The 15,800-nt window shown below is 42.7% G+C and overlaps 1 protein-coding gene across 2 annotated transcripts in view; it reads left to right on the top strand.

The window, feature by feature from the left end:
- The first annotated feature begins 2,687 nt into the window (after positions 1–2,687).
- TCERG1L (transcription elongation regulator 1 like) overlaps positions 2,688–15,800 on the top strand; it is a 181,171-nt gene continuing 168,058 nt past the window's right edge. For both annotated transcript variants that reach the window (XM_072740432.1, XM_072740431.1), the window contains exons 1-3: positions 2,688–3,059; positions 5,047–5,193; positions 5,966–6,146. In XM_072740432.1, the coding sequence (XP_072596533.1) occupies positions 2,724–3,059; positions 5,047–5,193; positions 5,966–6,146 (664 nt within the window). In that variant the 5' untranslated portion in view covers positions 2,688–2,723. The remainder of the gene's footprint in view (positions 3,060–5,046; positions 5,194–5,965; positions 6,147–15,800) is intronic.

The following is a 15,800-nucleotide window of genomic DNA, read 5'->3' as shown; positions in this document are numbered from 1 at the left end:
TTTTTTTTTGGGGGGGGGGAATTCTATTAGCTTTTACTTAGAAAAACAGAATAAAATAACTTGGAATAAAGAGAAAAACCTTTTACAGCCTGCAAAATCTTATTTCATTGATCTCTCCCTACCGCCCAACATTATTTTTTCCTGAAAGGTAATAAACAATTCAGAACTCATTAGCATACGTCAATAATTCACATGGGTTTTTTTCCGTGGTGTGAATCTCCTCCTGCTTCTCTGTCTCATCTTAACTGGAAATGTCTGCTGGTTTTCCCCCTGAATACACAGACAGACTTAAGGCTGTTTTTATTGGTTAGGAGGACTCGACCCTAATTGTGTATAAAATGCTTCACCAAGAAAATTTCTCACTGAGAAAACAGGTCTGATTTGTAGGGTGCTAGTGCTAGCCATGTGCCCTGCCCAGGGCTGACCCGCCGGGGACACTGCCAGGTAAGGAGACTTGTACACCAGCAGGGCAGCTCCACCTGGCACAGAGCCTCCACTCGCAGATGGGCGGCCCCCTGGTTTCTGGTCCTCAAGGAGAACAAGCTCCTGCTTTAAGAGAGTCCCTTAGATCCCCACTGGGATTACAGTGTCTATAGGTTGAATGGGGAGCACGAGAGAAACCTTCAGATGAATCTAATTGAAACAAGAGCCAGAAGGAGGAGATGAGCCCATCTCCTGGGTCCCCCATCATATCAACTCATTTATTAGCGGAAGTCACTCTGCATCTGTGTTGTCCTAGGCCATGTCCCTAGAATTTAGCACAGGACAGGAAAAAATCCAAAACGCTGTAATAAACGAATACGGTGAAGCCCGTGGCCGGAAACGGCAAAGGAGTATGGGCTACTCTGAGGTTATCTGAGTGAACGATTGTGATGTTTCCAGCTGTCATTCAGAGCCAAGCGGTGGCCGATGGCACCGTGCACTCAGGGCACTGGAATGCCCAGGGGGGGAATTAATATGACCAGGTGACAACACTGACTTTAGTGGAACCACCCCAAGGACAGTGCTGGGTACGAGTGGGGTGAAGCTGAAGCACCCACAGAGGGTGGCTAAATCCGCCTCCCCAGGGGCATGGGGTCGATGCCCTCCGTTCACACCAAAGTGAGCATACAAGCCGTGCACTGCCCCCAGTGGTCCGCAGCCTCCAGCCTCCAGGTGATGAAGAAGAGAAAAAAACTCCGATTCACGCAGGACCCTTTAAGTGGTCCACACTGGCCTGCCTGAAGATGCCCGCCCGGAACCCGGAACCCCGAACCCGGCTGCGACCATCAAGATCAAGACGCTGGTTCACGTGTGCATGCACATACGAATGTATGCACATGAATTAAGGGCTTAAGCTAAATAGTAACAGCCTCTAATCTGCAGAGCTTTCTGATTCTAGGTGAGAAAAAAACAAAATCTTGCCAGTACTTTTTTGCATCAAAGAGAAAGCTGAACTTGCTAATTGAAAACTGGTTTGCATGGAGGAAAGTGTGGGGATGCCAGCTATGTAAATTAGCATATGCCCGGATCTACAAGAAATCATGCCAGGCCAGGAGGAAATTAAGCAAATTAGGTTGAGCGCACAAGGCTAGAAGCAAATTGAAAGCATCCAGGGTGCTCCGGCTTATCTGCGGGGTGGGGGGTGGTCGGCAGACCAGTGCAGAGGTGATGAGAGCGCGCGCCTGGGGAGTCCCAGCTGCGACTGTGGGTGCAGGTGGGTGGTGCAGGCGGTCCCTCCAGGTCAGGGGGAGCCGTTCCTGCATGCTCTTGAACGCACGCACCCTAATTCCTCCCCCGTTTCTGCTTTCGCGGGCTGGAAGCTCCTTCGTTAAAGGCTGCAAAGGAGCTCGGGCTCTGCTGGCTGCGGCGCGGGGGCGCGGGGGCGCGGGGGCGCGGGGGCTTCTGCGGCTTCGGGACCTCAGCGGTCTGCTGGCACTGGGATCGCCCAGGGCTGGGCTGGGGCTCAGAGCCGCGCCTGCGGGCCGGGATCCCAGGGACCCAGGGACGTGGAGCTGCGGCCTCCCAGGCCCGGGGCTGCGGCGGGAGCTGGGCCCCAGCGGCCGGGCCGCGCCGCCTGGCGGTGACTGCGTGTGCCCGGCGCTGTACCTGCTCGCTCCGTGCTCTGCTGAGCCGGGGTCCTCGGAGGAGCAGGGGTCGGTCCCCAGTGCCAGGCCGCTCGGGGGGCCCGGGAGAAGCCCCGTGCGGTGCGTGCAGGGGGCCTGTGCCTGCCAGCTCGCGGGCCGTTCCGTGCAAAGGCCCGGGGGCGACCTGCCCGCTGTGGCCACGGCGCCAGGGAGGCGCGGGGGCAGGCGCGGCGGGGGAGGCGCGGGGCAGGTGGAGGCCCGCCCGGTGTCGCGTCGGGGGGGGCACCGCACCCGGGGGCCCCGGGCCTTGGCCCTGCTGCGGCGCGGCCCTGGGCGCCCCCAGCCCCGCCCGGCGGGGACGTGCCCGGCTCCGCGCCGCCCCGTGGCCCCCCTCGCCGCCGCGCTTGCAGGCGGCTCCGGTCCGCGGGGTCGGGCGCGATCCGCAGGCTCCCAGCCCCGCGGGGTGGGGGCGGGGCGGGCGCGCTCCGAGGGGCGGAGGCGGGAGGGGGAGGGGCTCCCGCGCGGGGCAGGGCGGAGCGAGCGGCCGCGCCGCGGGTCCAAGTGAGTTGGCTCCGGAGCCCGCGCCGCCGCCGGCCCGCACTCGGGCGCCCGCCCCGCCGCCGCCGCCCCCGCCCCCGCCGCGCGCGGGGATGCAGGATGCTGGGGGGCGCCAGGCTCCAGCGGCGGCGGCGGCAGCTGCAGCAGCAGCCCCGGCGGCGGCAGCCTCCGCTCTGGCCGATGAGCGCCGACCCGCCGCCGCCGCCCTGGCTCTGGATGGTCCCCGGCGCGGCCGGGCTGCTCCGCCTGGGCGCGGGGGTCGCGCCCCCGCCCGTGCTGCTCGCCGCGGCGCAGCCCCCCGCCGGCCCGCTGCTCCCCGGGCTGCCCGGATGGCGCGCCCCGGCCGAGCCCCTGCTGCCGCTGCTGCCGCTGCCGCCGCTGCCCTCCGCGCCAGACCCCGCCGCCGCCGCCGCGCACCCGGTGCTGCACGCGCAGGTAACGCGCCCCGACCCCCCCCGCCCCCGGGCGCCGCCCTCGCCATCCCCGGGGCGCCCAGCTCTGCGCCCGCGCCCCTCCCCGCGGAGGTCCTGGGCTCCCCGAGCCAGCAGCCGCGCATCGGCAACAAAGTTGGGGCAGCGACGTCCCGCCCCGGCCGCCGGCGGCTCCCGCGCCAGGTGCCCGCCAGGTGCCCGCCAGGTGCCCGCCGGGTGCCCGCCAGGTGCGCGCCAGGTGCGCGCGGGGCCGCCCCTGGGAGCGCGGGGCCGGGCGCTGTCCAGAGCGCGGTGCTGAAGCTGCGGCCGCGGCGCCCGGAGATGCTGCCACTTACCAGCAGCGAAGTTAATACTTTTACAGTCTCCGCCAGACTTGAAAAGCAAAGCTGGGAATCAATAGCTATTTCGGATTCGGATCTGGGCTTTTTTTTTTTTTTTTTGGAAAATAGACCCAGGACCGTGCTTCAAGAGGATTCAAACCGAGGGAAGCCGGCAGGGAGATCCTGCCTTTAATATCGGGAAATCTTGCCGCTGTTTCCCCCCCTCCCAGCCTAGGTCAGCCCGAGTCCACCAAATTAGCAAATGCCGTATTGCACGCTAGAAGAGTTTTGGGTTTTAAAACGTGGAATGAGGAGGAGAAAGTGACTGTACCTTTGATTAATGGTGCAACGGAGCAAGGCAGGCTGGTTTTGGCAAGACCCATTGTTTGCTCTCTAACTATGCAGATGCATTTAAATCGGGGAAGAACACGGATTTTATTCCAAAGACTGTCCTCATTAGCATATTCAAATGAGCGGTGCGTTAGAATACGTCGTTTAATTAATTTAATTCCGATATTGTCTTGTGAGCTTTTCTGAGAGATGTTATTAAACTCCTCCTAAATTGGTCTTTAGACTTAATGATACATCGCGTATGCGGTACCAGATATCACATTTTGATGTGTGATGCAGTTCATATTGGGTTTTATTGAATAAACCGTTGGTAGCTTTTTCCATGTTTTGAAAGGGTTGTTATTTCAGAGAGCTACCACTAGAGGTATATAACGTCAAGGAACTACAATATATATATTTTTTTTCTGTATAGAACACTGCATTTGTGTGTGTGTGTGTGTGTGTGTGTGTGTGTAAATTTAAAAAGAAAAATAAAAAAAAACTTATCTCTTAAATATTTGGGGGCTACGTATTTTCTGTTTAATGACAATATTGGGAGGCAGAAGAATATTTTCACATTAACAGGAAGATCAAAGATGCTTTTATGATTCTAAAACAAATAGATGTCAAACTGTTCCGTACCATTGAACAATGATCTTATTCGTTCTCTACTGATGAAGACTCAGTTATTCAAATTGGGGAGACTGTCTCCTAAGTGGTCTGCCCCCTTTCAATGTTTGCTATTTTATTCTGTGCATTGGGGTCTTTGGCTGTGTGATAAGCTCACTCACATTTTCTTTGCCTTGCAATGTATTTCCATTTGTGAACCTGGGGAAACTTTGAATCCTAACCCCCGAGCTAATTTTATTTTTAAAGTATTAGATGCGTTGGTTCTTAAATAAGTATAATTAATACAAAATGTTGTATTGAAAGGGTCATCCTAAGATATACCTCCCTACTAGCTTGTGAGAGGAATTCAAGAATTATAAAAGGAATACCCAGCATTTCATCTTTCCACTGTGGTTTCTCATTATCTCAGGGGAGAAACCCATTTCTTACCATTTTTCTCATGGCTTTGTGCTTAGAAATTCTTTCTCAGTATGGAAGAATGCAATGTTGTTGAAGCTTTGTGGTGATTCAGATATGAAAACTTTTATACGTTTTTAAGGTTTGTGAATATTTATGATTTTTCTTCACTGTTGAAAGGAGGATTTTCCCTCCTAATCGAATACATACATTTAAAAATTCTTCTTTGGAAGCCGCTACCCCAACATCTTGTGGTACAAAGTAGTTGATCTGCGTAGGCTAATGAGCACTCCCTTATCTTTTCTTGGGTTTCAGTGGCTGTGCGGTGGCCATTCTCCAGCCATAGGACTGTCCCCCTCATCCACTGTGGAGTTGGTGCCCATCTTCCCACATGTCTGCCCATCTGCTCTTCCACCTCCTATTGGGAAAAGTTGGATAGACAAAAGGATTCCTAATTGTAAGGTAAAATGCGAGTAGTTTCACTAGATAAGTTGACCTTTAATTATTAATTTGTTGGGTATTTCCATAACGGCAGAAAACACTTGTGTGTTTTCCAGTTGTAATATCTAGGGCTAGACATAAAGCTTTTCAGAATAAGATCAGTCTGTTAAAAAACACCAGCAGAGGTGTGTGTGTGTGTGTGTGGGAGGGGTCATTTTGTTTTAACTGAAAAATTTAGATTCCATGGGACAATACACAAATTCTCCTTCCGAATCAGGATCTACTTTAAAATTTTTTTTCAGTTTTTAGATCTGTAACCATTGATCAAAGTCTAGCCTTAAACATTATATAATTGAAATATAAATTTTATGAGTGGTTTCTCTTGCTCTAATTACTTTAAGTGTTCATCTTTCTGATGATTTATCTTAATTTTTGAATTCAGATTTAATGGCCACACTGGGTTTACTTGAAAGCTAAAGACAAGTAATATGGTGACTTGTTCTACAACACACTATTTACCTCACTGGGGTGATTGTTGAATCTGTAAGCTGACTGTTAGGCTGAATTAGCCAAGTCAATGGTTGAAGATCTGCCCGGGAGACTTTATCTAGAAGGTGATTGGTGTCAGAGCTCCAAGGGTCTTTAGGGGTTCTAGAATGATGCTTTTATAGAGTTCCCTACTTAGAGGATCTCCAATATTTGATCCATGTAAGGAAAGAAATATTTTATAGCAGTGTTTAGTTTTTATCATGTGTCTTGTCTTAAATGTTATGCTTGCTTTATTTTTGGACAGATCTTCTTTAATAATTCCTTTGCTCTGGACTCCTCGTGGATCTATCCTGAGGAATCAAGGTGGTTCCATGGGCACGAAAAGCCTCATTTGTTGGCAAATCAAGTCGCACTGTCTCTGTCCAGACCAGCTCCTGCCTCCCGGCCTCTTCCCACCGTGGTGTTAGCACCTCAGCCAATACCAGGTTGGTGCCCCAAGTATATACGTGTATTCTGTTTCTGCTTTAGTTGTAAGTTAGTTTTGGGTATGAAAACTGTATTTGTCACTTTAGCGAAAGTGATTATTTCAACTAATAATGTTTTTTTTCATGAGCATGATTCCTTTCTATAAAGAAATTGAGGGTTGAGAAGCTCATTCATTGTGTTTTTAGACCACGAGTTCAAGACTCATTCATCTTGTTTTTAAGATGAAGGTATGGCTGAGGGGGTTTTGACAGACTCCTATTTTTTGGTGCTCAATTTTTAGAATTGGACCAAATCTCCTGCTGATAGCTTTTCACAGGAGCACTAATTGGTCAGGCAATTCATTACATATGTTACTTGTGTAGGGTGAGGTGCACATTGCAAAGCCCCCTGGTCTGCAGGACAGGGGCACGTGTAAGGTGTTTGTGAATTTTGCCTGCGTGTTGGGGGTGATATTGGGAAGGGCCTATAAAAATACACTGTTAGGAAGATGGATTCTGTTCTATCTTTGGAGTCTAGTGGCCTGAAAGAGCATTTGTCCTGGAACAGACTCCCATGAAATAATCTCTGGATGAAAGATTGTATAATAAACCTATATAGCAACAGGAGAATAAAATCATCTTATGAATTTTTAAATTGATTTTTAAAATCACCTTAACATAGATCATTTTATAAAAGCAAGCATTGTCCATGCCAAGATTATCTAGCAACGCCTTCCATTATGGAATATTTTATGGCTTCAGAATTACATTATCTTCCTGTAATTTCCTACCTACCAAGCTTTTCTCAATGTGTGTCTCTAAAATTAAGTAATAAGGACATGTTCCTGTGGATAATGCAGTGCTGGTTTAGGAGATACATTCATTTTCTTCTCTCCCTGCCTACCCTACGTATTCTAATGTGCTATAGATCTTGTTTACTAAGAAGTCAGGAAGGACAACTATTTGTGTTTTTCACAGGCTTTAATGATTCTTGACTGACACTTGTCTTCTGCGCTTGTAATTGTGCATTACTGAGTTACTAAATCTGAATGCATATCGTACATACATTTATAAACATTTTACACTGAGGTGAACCTGTTTCCTATTTAATTTAAGGACCATAAAGGATGATCAGATCACATGTATTATATGAGGATTCCATGACTTTAGCTGGCATGCATACCATCCTTGAGCATCACAGAGACATTTTTCATGATTCCTACTCCTCTTCCTAGGAAACCTGTACTATGAATGTGCTAAATATCTAGTTGAAGAAGCTTATGGCAAGCTACAGCTTTTCTGTCGTACAGATATCGTTTATTGATCTCATACTTTATACGAAGCGTATTTATGTTCATTCTACCTCTGACTTTTGACTGATCTATTTTAAAGGACGAAATAAATTAATATTTCTAATTAACATGGTTGATAATAGGATAATCATTCTGACCTGGGCTATCATCTGTCAAATCTCTGCTTTTATTGTTCCCTGGGGTTTTTACTTTTTTGGACTCATAATCCGTAAGAATATAACACACTTTTATTTATCTTTTGGGATGAAATGGGTCTCCCCCCGCCCCAGAGGTAATTTAGTAACAGTTAAATATATGTGTTTTGAGATGGGAATTCTTGAAATGTGAAAATTATGATTTTTTTGATAAATTTCAAAATTTTAGGAATTACTATTCTGGAAAGCATGTATTAGATATCCTCTGTCCAAAGAACATATTTAGGGGCTTTGTGTATATGTTACCAACTAACTATTTAACAGAGAATCAGGGAGGGGAGCTAGTAACTGCGGGAGGCAAGGTCAGCTCTGGATCAGCTAAAAAATAAGATGCGTCATTGCAGATTCACCATAGTTAACAAGAAAATAAAAATGCATTGAATCATTTTACATGTCAATTTTCATAATATTGTTAAAAGTGATTATTAAGGGGTGCCTGGGTGGCTCAGTTGCTTGAGCATCCAACTCTTGTTTTTGGCTCAGGGTCATGAGATTGAACCCCGTGTCAGGCTCCCTGCTGGGCATGAAGCCTGCCTGAGATTCTCTCTCTCTCTCTGCCCCTCTTCCCCCCCCCACCTCACTCACATGTGCACTTTTTCTCTCTCTTTCTCAAAAAATTAATTATTAAAATTGCTATCAAATTTTATAGCCTATTATAGATCAATAAATTTAAATATTATATTTAATTTTTATTATCTAGTTATACATTTTAAGTGTAAAACATATTGCATATCTTATATTAATATATCCTGTATAAATATGTTATCTAGTTGATATTCTAAGTTGATCAGTCTTGTTATAAATTGTTATATTCATAAGTAAATGGCCTCATATCATAGATATATTTTACTGATCTGTTTTCAATTAATCAAAGAAACAGTATCAGAACTCCAAAGGAACCAGAAGAATGAGTCAAATCACCATTTTAAATAGATCTAGTGAGCAAAGCTCATTTTCCTTTCTTGGATAGATAGCAATTTTGTGTAATAATCATTTTCGAAGTAATGTTTTGTATGCAGTGTTGTGTCGTACACAGTGCAATGTCAATATACACCATGAGCTCCAATATACACTAGAAAGCAGTTTTGTTTGAATAAGCATGTTGTTTGTTGAACTGAATTAGAGGCCAGAACAGGTAGAGATGCTGGTGTGGGTGACCTCTGAGACTCATGTTAGTATCGCACCACCCCTGATATATTGTTGGTTAATTGACTGCAGCAACAGGGTCTCATGTAATATTAGCACACCTGTAAAGCTGAATCTGTCATCTGAAGTCTAATAAATATTATAAGGGACTTAACTTTATTTTGATCTATACTAGACTCACTTATGTTGACAATAATAGTCATGATTTGCCATCATATGTAGATCTGAAAAAAGCTCATTGGCCACTTTTAAGCATGGAAGCTAATGTTTAATATCAGATTCTTGCCTTCATTCGCTGGACAGCTGTCTTTGGGCACACCCCCCACCCCTCCGCTGCCCGCAGGCATGGTGCAGGGCCCAGGGCCACGCAAGGCGCCATGAAGGAGGTCAAGCTCCAGTGGGGAACAGGCAAGTCACCAGATAAAATCACACAACATGGATCCTGTCTGCTCTATGCAGACCTTTAAGGAGATTCTTAGGAGGGGAATCATCAAGAAGGGCCTCACCTGGGCGGGGGAGTGATGCCACCCGAAACACATCTCCAAGACTTAGAGGAACTTTAACAGGGCAGGAAGAGGGGAATGGAATTCCAAATGAAAGGAGTTAGAACATCCCAAGACACAAACATGTGAGAAGTGTTGTGTCTGGTCATTAGGTGTAGTTATGTGTGGCCACACCTCAGAAGCAGGTGAGGAGGGTCAGGGATGGGGCAATGAGTGGCCCTGGCTCTGCAATATGAGCCCCATTTCCCCACTGGAACCATGCTGTGGCTAAGCCCCAGGCTCTTTACTGAGCTTTGTAGAATTTTCCATCATTCCTTGGCTCAGGATCCATGGTTCCTTCAGGAAAGTGAAGCAGAGCAGACACAGAGAAGACAGAGCATTTTCTCATTGCAAAGTAAATCCAAGCATTTAAAAATATGCAAAGTTACAGCTGTACTAGAAACTTAAGTCTTTAATGAATAATTTAGTGGCTTTTTAAGGAATTATCCCTAATTACAGTATGAATGGGTTGAATTGAGAAATAAGCCAGGACTCACTCATTCCCAGACCTTGGAAACTGATTCAAGGCAAGCCTGGTGGAGAGGAGAGGCAGCGTGCCACCAGCATAGATGCTCTCTCTTCTTGAGGAGCTCATCCACACTTAGGTCAGCCTCTTTGCTTTATCTCCTCTGCCAAAGTCCCCCTTCTCCCACAGGGTGCTAGGAGCCCATCTTCTTCCCAGGGGGGGAAAGGAGTTGCATTTCATCTTAAGTCGCGAGGATAATAGCAAGCCGAAAAGGAGGCAGGGCCAGCGCGGAAATCATGTTTACTAAGGAGTCTCTGTACTGTACTTGTAAAAATGAGAACTTCAGAGTCCCTCTATCTGCTCAGAAATAAAATTACTTAGATTCAGAGTATCAAGCAATGAGAGGAGAAGATAATTAATTCAGCCTCTGTCCAGTTAAGATGCATGAAATAATAGTTTGGTGGAACATGAGATTTGTCTAAAAGTTGTCTGATAACATTGCCCTTCCACTTAAGATCTAAGAACCTGATTCTACCAACATCTTGTTGGGGAAACAAAACAAAACAAACAAACAAACAAAAAAAAAACCATGAAAAAACAAACCCACCTCATTCAAAGATGACCAGTGAGAGTGAGAGGGATAACCAATGGAGGATGACGTGCGGAGCCTGAAAATACACTGCTTCATAAAAGATTCATTTACTCAAAAGATGTGGAGGAGAAAGAAACCTAGGAACAGGTTCTTGCACAGGAGCTTGTAAATATGTTGGATAAATCAACTTTTGGTTTACCTTAATAGGGAATAAAAGAGTTTTGTAGGAAAGCAGCAAAAGATAAGATCAAAAGGGAGGGGGCCAAGTTGCAAAGTCACGTGGAAAGATAGATTGAAGAAATGAGAAAATAATATAAGGGAACTTTTGAACACTGGCAATTAAAATCATTAAGGAGAAGAGCTGATTCTGAATGTAATGAGGGAAGACAGCACAGGGAAAGTCTCAGGCATGGGTATCTGGGACAGGGAGAGATGAGAACAATGAGAGGAGGTGATATGTAAAATAGAAAGCAAACAACGCATCTATTTTTATTTGACCTCCATGGAAGACAGAGTACAGCAGAAGCATTAAATGTGGTAGAGCCTTGTACCTTGCTTCCTATTTCCTGATAAGTTATACGAGTGGGAGAGGCACTGCTTAACACAGGTGGGGACACAGCACATCATTCCTCGGCACCAGATGTGATTAGTTGAGGAGGTAAGCTTTAGACAATTGTGAGGACAAAAGTTTGTGATTGAAGAAACGTATGTCCAACAGGGAAGTCACACACACGCATAAGCAAGGACAAGATTTCTCAAATAAGCAACAGATCAACTTTGTCACACCAACGTTTTCACCTCAAATTCTACTTTGTCTAAAGTTCGTGTTCCTTCTATTCCACTTTTACAGCTATTCCACATCCCTGTGTTATCTTTCATGTCAGCTTTGCTTGGTCTTTTGTTTTAAGCTCAGATTAACTATTTAAAGGCAGGGTCTCTGCCTTTGCCTTTTAAAGATGTACTTAAGCATATTTATATCTGCTTTCCTATTTTTGTATTTCTTATATATTATTATATCTTGTTTTAAATGATATTTTGTAATTCTTTTGTTTTTGTTCTTTTTTAAGTTTTTATTTTAATTTTAGTTAGTTAATATACAGTGTTACACTATTTTCAGGTGTACAATATAGTGATTCAACACTTCCAAACATCACCTGGTGCTCATAAGGACAAGTGCACTCCTTCATCCCCATCACCTGTTAACCCATCCCCTCATCCACCTCCCCTCTGGTAGCCATCAGTATGTTCACTGTAATTCCTTTGTTTTAATCTATTTTTATTCTTTTGCTGTGCCATTTGTGTTTACCTTTATTTTATATGATAATTTGGAATGTGCTGATCCTCTTTTCTCAAGCAATCACCAGTTAGATTTTTAAAAGCAGACCTGATCTTACATTTCCTCTAATTTCCAAATCATGACAGCACTACCACTTTAGAAAATCATGACACTTTAGAATCCTTTTTATAGACTACGGGAAATTTGGGAAAAGTTTATGTCATAAAAATTTATAGCCTCTCTTTAATTTCTTCCACCAACTGAGAAATTAAACAAGAACTGAGAATGATATTAGGTTTCAAAATATCTGTAATTATCAATATGTCAGTCATATAGAATACTTGTTAATTTGTTATAAGAATGAGTCAAAAATTCTAAGCAATGCTCTTGATGGAGAAGGAATTACAATAATAATTATAATCTGAATAAATAGCCTTGAAATGTGTTGATATAACCGGGGAGAAGAGAAGTGAAAAACATGAGTACAGACTCTTTAAAAACCCCTCAACTTTGTTACAAGAAGCAGAAACATTAGGAAACTTTCATACTTGAATCCGAGATAACAAGGTCACCAGGGTCTGAGACTGGACCAGGGCTGCTGCACACTAACCAGCCTAGCACAGATGAGTGAGAGCAACAGTGATTTTCCAGTGTTTCTGGGAAGACATGGAAAATGACCCCTTTCTGTGGTGCAGGAATATGAGGATGGCTGAAAATTGAGAGGAGGAAGCACACATATCAAGAAAGTCTGTAAGATACCCCAGAATTTACCCTAAACAAAAGGCACTGTTAAAGGATTTTGAAGCCTCTGGGGCATTGAAGGCTACTGCAGCAACAGAACCAAATCCAGGTCAACACCCAAATATACTGAGTCACCTCATTCACTAGCAGCTTCACAGAAGAAAGTGGGTGCCCATTTCTAGGAGTAAATCCTGTTCACCTCAGTCTCTAATGTTCTATTCATGATGTGTGGCAATCAATTAAAAAGTTACAAGACACACAAAACAAGAGATGATAAACCATATCAAGAGATAAAGCAAGCAACAGAAGCAGATCCTCAGATGACACAGATGTTGGAGCTATCAGACAGGGACTGTGAATTACTATGAGTGAGGTCTTCATTAATGGAAAAAGAGGGCACACTGCATGAATAGGTAGAGAAGTTCCTTAAAGATATGGAAAATATAAGAAACAATCAATCTAAAATACTAGGAAAAAAGCATGGTATGAGAAATGAAGAATTACTTTGATTCACGAGTAGATGTGATACATCCAAGGAAAGAATGAGTGAACTTAAAGATAGGTCATGAGAAATTGCTAAAATTGTAACATGAAGAGAAAACAGATGAAAAAATAGGGCAAACTTTCCCAGAGCTATGACATTATAACAAATGGTTTAATATACATATAATTGAAGTTTGAGGAGAAGGAGAGAAAACATGGCAGAAAAAATATTTGAAGATATAATGACTAAAGGTGATCAAAAAATTTATGAAACTTATCAAAAAACATGGCTCTAGGAGACTCTACAAACTTCAACACTGAAAACTAGATAAATCATATTCAAACTTCTGATTCAAAGATTACAAGCAAATCTTGAAGACATCTAAAGAAAAAAAAACACATTACATAGATAGAAACACAACTTAAAATTCTAGGAGTTTTATTGTCAGAACCTATATAAGCCAGAAGGCACAAAATAACATTTTTAAAAGACTGAAGTAAAAAATCTCTCATTCAGGCCCTTTACACCAAACAAAAACAACTCTCAAAAACAAGGTGAAATAAATATTTTTTCCAAACAAAAACTGAAAAGAATTCATCATCAGTAAGCCTGTAGGCCAAGAAATTATAAAGAAGCTTACCAAGCAGAAATCATATAATAACAGGGAGACACTAACCTGTGCAAAAAGAAATAGAGTGTTCTAGAGATAAAATACTGTAAAGTAAAAAATATTTTTCCTTCTTTTTAATTTCTCCAAAAGATAACTCTATAAAGAAAAAGCAGTAGTGAAATAATGTATGTGTATCACATATGTAAAATCAAAATGTGTGTCAACAACCACAAAGGTTGGAAGAGAATAAATGGAAGTATAGAACTGTAAGGCTATTACACCATATATTAAGTGTTATAATATTATTTGAAGGCAAATTCTGATAAAGTAAATACATATCATAAAGCATAGAGTGAACACTTAAAAATTATTTAAAAAGTTGTAGCTAATAAAACAATAGTGTAGATAAAATCAGAATCATAACAAATAACACAAAAGCAGGCAGGAAAAGAAAGACAAGGATCAAAGTATAGATGGAACAAATAAAAAATTGATAATTACAGGATGGTAAAGCACAAAGGTATAAGCTCACAAATTAAAAGGCAGATATTCATCCTCAAATATATGATGTCCACAAGAAACTCATTTAGAAAATGATAAAAAAATATAGAGTAGATAAAAGTAAGAATATAGAAAATATACAGCATGGACATACAAATCAGAAGAAGGTGAGAGTGCTGGTATTAATACTAGGTAGATTGGAATTCAGAGCATGAAATATTATGAGAGATAAAAAGGAACTTAACATAACTACCAAAACATGCTTAGAAGCATACCAAGAGGGCATAATAATTCTAAATGTATCTATATCTAGTGAGAGAACTTCAATATGCATGAAACAAGGACAGATTGAATTGAACAAAGAAATAGACACAATAGCAGTTGGAGACACTGGTACTCATCTCTCAGGATTTCACAGAGCAATAAAACAAAATATCAGTAAAAAATCGAGAGGACTTACACAATACTATCTACCAGCTTGATTAAATTGACACTTATAGAACACTCTACCTAACAACAATAGCATATGTATTTCTTGTGAGCATATGGAAGATTTAACAAAATAAATCATATTCTTGGACAGAAAACAAGTCAACAGAATTTAACTAATAACATGTATATAATTTGCTCTCTTGCCACAATATAATTAATCTAGGAATCACTAACAGAAAAAATAGTCCAGAGAATTTCCAAATATCTGGAAATTAAAACTGCCAAGTAACATGTTGCTGAGAGTGGAAGTGACAAAGGAAATTTAAAAATATTTAGAATTGAATGCAAATGAAAGTCGATTTTAAAAATTCTTGTGAAACATAGCTAAAGCAGTGTTTAGATAGAAACGTATAGCATTAAAAATGCCTATGTTAAAAAACAAATTCTTGACAAACTATTAGCAAATTGAATCCAACACATTAAAGGGAGTGTATACCATGATCAAGTGGGATTCATTCCCTCCATGCAAGGATGGTTTAAGATCCACAAGTCAATAAATGTGATGTATCACATCAACAGACTGAAAGGTATAAATCATATCATCCTCTTAATAGATGAAGGAAAAGCATTTGACAAAATACAACATCCTTTCATGACAAAAACCCTTAACAAACCGTGTATGGAAGGAACATACCTCAACATAATAAAGGCCTATGTGACAAACTCCTAACTCACATCATACTCAATGGTGAAAGGCTGAAAGCTTTTCCCCTAGGATCAGGAACAAGACAAAGGTGCCCACTCTCACCATTCTTATTCAACATAGTACTGGAAGTTCTAGCTAGAACAATCAGGCAGGCAGAAAGAAAGAAAGAAAGAGAAATAAAAAAGAAATAAAGCAAAAGAAGAAAAGAAATAAAAAGCATCCAGATCAGAAATAGGGGATAAAATTGTCTTTATTTGCAGATGAAATGATTTTATATATAGACAATCCTAAAGACTGAGCCAAAAATCTGTTGGAACTAATCAATAAATTCAGAAAAGTTGTAGGATACAAAATCGACATACGGAAGCCAATTGCTCTGGTATGTCACAATTTCTGTTTTCTATTTCATTAAAGTATCTGAAAAAAGAAATAAAGAAAACAATCCTTTTCACAATAACATCAAAACCCATCAAATGCTTAGAAATAAATTTAACCGGAGAAGTGAAAGATCTGTGCTATGGAAACCACAGGACTTTGACAGAAGAAATTGAAGAAGACACAAACAAATGGAAAAAAACCCACTTGTCTGTGTTCATGGATCAGAATAATTAATATTGTTAAAATGTCCATACTACCCAAAGCCATATATAGAATCAATGCCATCCCTATCAA

This window comes from Vulpes vulpes, chromosome 15, assembly GCF_048418805.1.
Source record: "Vulpes vulpes isolate BD-2025 chromosome 15, VulVul3, whole genome shotgun sequence".
Classification (NCBI taxonomy): Eukaryota; Metazoa; Chordata; class Mammalia; order Carnivora; family Canidae; genus Vulpes; species Vulpes vulpes.
This window is presented reverse-complemented; position numbering and strand designations above follow the sequence as displayed.